The 5,679-nt window shown below is 37.3% G+C and overlaps 1 protein-coding gene across 1 annotated transcript; it reads right to left on the bottom strand.

The window, feature by feature from the left end:
• Positions 1 to 4,328: 4,328 nt before the first annotated feature.
• LOC144295326 (olfactory receptor 56A3) lies at positions 4,329 to 5,273 on the bottom strand. Its single transcript, XM_077867708.1, has one exon. The coding sequence runs from the start codon at positions 5,271 to 5,273 to the stop codon at positions 4,329 to 4,331; it is 945 nt and encodes a 314-aa protein (XP_077723834.1).
• Positions 5,274 to 5,679: the final 406 nt, after the last annotated feature.

Here is a 5,679-nt window from a genome sequence, read left to right on the forward strand (position 1 = left end):
AAATAGTTTGTTAATTACCAGGAAGTTTGAAAACTCTCACTGACAATGGACAATGTGTCCTGAGTCCTAGAATTAGATTGCTACTGTTTTCCTAGGTGTTATTGGAAGCAGCCAGATCTGAACTTCTATGAATTGTCTCAGCTTTCACCATGTGGCACCTAATCTAGGCATGCTGGAGCAATAATGTAATTATTTGATCAATATTTTGGAAAGCAGAAGTCTTAGTATCAAGTTATCCTTTCTGCTAGAATACACTGTGTTACATTTTCTTAAGATTGTGCCTGTTTTTAATGAAGGGCCTCCTGTTTTCCAGCCTGCATATCTTCAGTTTATATGATTGTGTTACTTTGACTCAAACTCAGGTTCCTACTATCATATTCTGTCTAGACCTTTAAATCTTATTCTAGATTGGGGTCCTGATTTTCTGCCAAGTGGTCACTGCCTTTGAACTCTACCTTAGCTTTTCTTTGGCGATGTTCTTCCTACATATTGATATTTTTCCTTGCTTTTTGGACTTCTGTTTCAACCAGACACAGATCCTTTGCATTTATAAACATGGACCTTGCCTATCTTGCTCCTAACTGCCAACCTAGCACCATAACAATGATTTTTCAATATCAGGTATTTAAATGCATATTTTGCAGATAATATGACAACTGTGGGCCCAAAGGGCCATGACTGTTTCTATATGTATTCTGCATTGTTCTCTTAGTCCAATATCCAGCAATAGCTGGGTCTACCCGCAAATATCTGTCTCATTCACTTTTCTGGACATTGAAGGAAGGGTCTAGTTATGGATAATGTGTAAGTAAACTGAAAAGTCTGAGCAACAAAATCTGAGCTTCAACATTTTCTGGATATGGCTATTTAGTTTGAACAGACTGATTTCCTCTCACATGTTTTATTGAATAATTACAACACTTTCACTATAAGCATTTTGTATAAAATATATTTTATTAATATAATAGAGCACAAAATAACCAATTTAAAGTATACATATGTGCACGTAAATATTGTTAAGAGAAATTTAAAGAGTTATAAAGTATGATTATTATCATCTACCTTTTGACACTAACATCCATTGCTTCCCCTAACACTAATATTCCTGCCTTATCATGAGTAAAAGCTCTACTTACATTTTTCCTTGGGTTCTGTAACTTCCAAGGTTTATATGTGGCTCTATTTCAAATCTGTTGCTATTTGAGGGCTATGTGTTGTAAGAAGCCAATAAATGAACCTTCTCTTACTGTACTCTTCTCACATTGGTGTCTAGGACATAAGCACTCATGGAATGTAGCATTTTAGGACAAAGACATTATTATTCATCCCCTAAAACACTGCCTTCCTTTTCTCTACATGGAAAAACATAAGGAAGAGAAAAATCACAGCCAAGAAAAAAAGTTTGGCTCTTTTCCATGAAGGATACATTTTTCCTCAATTCAATTGCTCTCCTATCCATCTTTCATGTACGTTTTGAAGCTGTATGTTTAGTGAGTTCTGATCCACTAAGCACCTATTAGTCACATGTGGCTATTGGGCAACTGCAACATGATAGTCCTGACTGAAATATGCTGTGAATATAAAATATACACTGGATTTGAAGACCTAGTATTAAAAAGGAATGTAAATTACATTATTATTAATGTCTCATATTTATTAGGTGTTGAAATGATAATGTCTTAGATATATTGGATTCAATATGATACATTATTAGGATTAATTTAACTTATTTATTTATTTATTAAAGATTGTATTTATTTATTCATGAGAGACACAGAGGGAGAGAGAGAGAGAGAGAGAGAGGCAGAGACACAGGCAAGGGAGAAGCAGGCTCCGTGCAGGGAGCCCGACATGGGACTCGATTCCGGATCTCCAGGATCACGCCCTGGGCTGAAGGCGGCGCTAAACCTCTGAGCCACCAGGGCTGCCCTCAATTTTTTTATTTAAATGAGGCTACTAAAGTGTTTAAAATTAAATGTGTGGCTCACATTGGCCCGCACTGTGCTAAAAGAGATCTTTATTAGCGTCAATTATTTTGGAGATAAAGCTGTCATTAATTTGTTCACCTTGTTTATAAAATGAACCTGTCAATACTGCCTTTCTGTGTTAATACTGCTTTAAAGGGAGCCATAAATGTGTAAAAGCTGCATATAAGCATAACAATGCAAAGCTTTCAAAAATATATGTTTTAAATATAAAGATATTACCAGTTTATTTTGGAAGACAAGACTTGGGTTAAATTTTCTCAGTCGTGGGTGGCACATGCTTTAAATACCCTCATTGTGGCCCTTTTTGTGCATTCAGTGTCCAAGTTTTCTAAAAGCTAACTGGAGAAATCTGGGTTTATTGTAATGTGACTCTGGTAGAAATTAGTCCTGAAAGTTTTTGGTCCCTTGATGATTAGATGTTAATATGTGATAGTGTTAAAACTGGTAGACTTTCAATATTCCCTAAGAGATTGTAGCTTAAATTTACATTAGCATATTATATCTTCATATTTGTAATATCTTCCTGTTGGAGTTATGCTACTTTAAAGCAACTCAATTTTTCTTATGTTGAAATGTGTGAGGAAATGAAATTTTTGGGAATTCTTTTTCCTATAATAAAGAAAAAAGGCATCAATGGTTTGACCCTAATTGGAGCTGGACATTCTTTTTTTTACTTTTGAGAAATATATTATTCCCCATTCATATGTTGCTTATATGCTTTTAGCCATTGCTTCTTAATTATGTGAGTACATGGTTATTTTTCAAATAAGTAGTTCACAGTGATATCCAGGAGCAGAGGAATGAAGTACCCATTTATCATTCTTCACTGTGAGATAGAGAAGACAAAGAAATGGACAGAGTTTTGTTGAATGAAAGCTTAAGTAGTCCAAGGATGAATCCAAGTGCTTTAAGGGAAGGCTGAAAGACCCAGATTTTGGCGACAGTATTGGTACCAACTGTTGAGAGATTTTCCTTCCACAGTCAAACAAGGAAACACACTTATAAGTTGTTATTGAGGCACAAAAATCTTATATTTAGAAAGGACCCTTTTTTGGGTAAAGATATTATTTATTAGAGAGAGAGAAAGAGAGAGAGAGAGAGCATGGGGCAGAGGGAGAAGGAAAAGCAAACTATCCTGCATCAGGGAGCCTGGCACAGGACTCGATCCTGGGGCTCTGAATCAGGACCTAGGCTGAAGGTAGAGGTTTAGCTGATTGAGCCACTCAAGTGCCCCTCAGAAAAGATCTTCTAAAGCAATTATTCACTGTTCTCAGGGGTAGCAGATGAGTAACATGAAACACAATGAGACCAATTCATTTGTTTCCAAGAACCTACCCTTTTTGAGGTAATTGTTCATGGCTTACAGTTCAGATCTTTAACTCTCTATCTAATGCTTTCTTATATTGGTAGATATCTTACTGCCTATAGATATCTTATTCTATTCCTCATCCTCATATTTGTATTTCCCCTAACCAAACTTTGGGCTCCTAACAGCAACAATATTCTATTTTTGTGTCTTAATAACTAACAGAAATAGCAGGACACAAAGTGTGCTTAGAAACTGCCCATATAATGTGAAAACAAAGTTCAGATACTGTATTTTCAATATTTTAAATTATTATTACTGGATTATATATTACAAACCTTGAACAACCTGTAACTCATTTGTAGAGCTATATGTGCATACCATAAACTATGACAGCTTGGATCCAAAGATAAATGTCTGAAGCACTAACCCACTGGGGAGAATTTAGGAATCTCTTGAATCTAATCAAACTCATTGCTATGTTTTTGCACAAATTAGAAATCCATGCAAAACCCCTGTGTCTCTTGTCATGCAAATTTCCTAATGACCATCCAGCTGCAGACTCAGTTACAAACCAGTAGCAACTTGCCATGTTTTAGGACTCAAAATTCACTCTTGTTTTGTTTCCAATATGTTCCCTTTTAAGGAAATAAGAATAATAATGTGCTACATATTACACAACTCTACCCCCAAAATCCACATTTGTATATTCACTTATGTAAAGACATGACATATTAACACTTGTACACTTAGGAACATAAATTTCTCACTTTAGAACATGCCCGGTGGAAATCCAGTATTTTGTCAAAATAGGATAATATGTATGGTAATAAAAAAGAGGCTAAGGATTATGTTAAAGGAGAAGTGAGAGAAAGGAAACATACACTGACACTTAAGTTTTATTAAAGAAGGAACAATATCCAATTTCCCCAGTTTGAGATTATAACTCATAGATATGAATTGCAGCTCACTCACCCATTATTGATTCAAAATCATTCTAATTTAGGAAGGCAGAGCTCCAGTTGTCCTCACTATCACCCTTTGTTTAGTAATCTCTGGATTCCTTGCTTGATCTCCTGAGTTCTCACTCCATAAACAATGGGATTGAGGGCTGCAGGAATGACATGGTGGAGAACATTGAGCAAGACTGGCACATCAGGGGAGACTTTCTTCTTTGCCACATGAGTGAGCACGAAGACCAGAAGGATAGTGCTGAAGAAGAGGATAAGGATGAAGTGAGAACCACATGTGCTCAGGGCTTTGGCCATAGCACCCTCTGCCTTGAGTCTCAGCACAGCTCGCAGTATAAGGCTGTAGGAGAGGAAGATAAGGATGAGATCAGATCCTAGCAGTGTCCAGCCTCCAGCAAACTGGTAGAGGCGATTGATGGTGACATCATCACAGGAGAGCTTGGAGACAGACATATTGGCACAGATGCAATTCTCAATGACATTTCTCCCACAATAATGGAGTCTGGATGAGAGAATGGGGATAGGCAATGTAGAAATAGCATTCCTGGCCAAAATAAAAATGGCAGCCTTCGCTACAAATTGTTCTGTGATGATGGATGGGTACCTCAGTGGGTGGCAGATGGCCACATAGCGGTCATAGGCCATGACCATGAATGTGCAGGACTCCATGGCAAGGAAGCAATTCATGATGTACATCTGAATGAAGCAGGCATAGAAGTTGATGGACTTGAGATCAAACCAGAAAATGGTCAGGACTTTGGGGATGACAGTGAGGCAGAGCACGATGTCCAATAGGGAGAGGATGCTGAGCAGGTAGTACATGGGCTCGTGCAAAGAGGCCTCCAGCCAGATGGTGATCAGGAGGACACCATTGGCCCCCATGGCCAGGAGGAAGAGGAGGCTGAGGGGCAGGGAGAAAGAAAGTTGCCAGCTGGGAAACCTGACAAAACAATTCAGGAGAAAGTCTGAAATCTCAATGGATATGGTCCCATTTTGATGTGTTGTCATCTTCTGTCATATATTTCTACAGTTTTCCTTTAGTGATCTGTAAAATTAGGGTAAAAATTAGCTACTGCATCAAGACACATAAATTCACTACAATTTGCTTCACCTAGGTGAAACTCGTGTGAGTCCTAGCAGGTCATCGAGTCATGTAAATTCATGTCTTTATTCTTTGTGTTCTGACCCTGTTCTGATATTTCTATCACTAAGCAGTGTAGAGGACTAAGGTATATGGTTCATTTATACATTTTTGATTTGTTCAAGTTCTGCTTTTGAGAGAATGTTATGTCTTTGTAGCAACAAAAGAAAGGATAAAATTACTTTGAAAAGTACTTTGGACAGATGAGTCCCTAGATTTATCTTTATAAGTTTCTTCTTTTTGTTTTTTTGTTCTTTAATGACTACCTACCTA

This window comes from Canis aureus, chromosome 23, assembly GCF_053574225.1.
Source record: "Canis aureus isolate CA01 chromosome 23, VMU_Caureus_v.1.0, whole genome shotgun sequence".
NCBI lineage: Eukaryota > Metazoa > Chordata > Mammalia > Carnivora > Canidae > Canis > Canis aureus.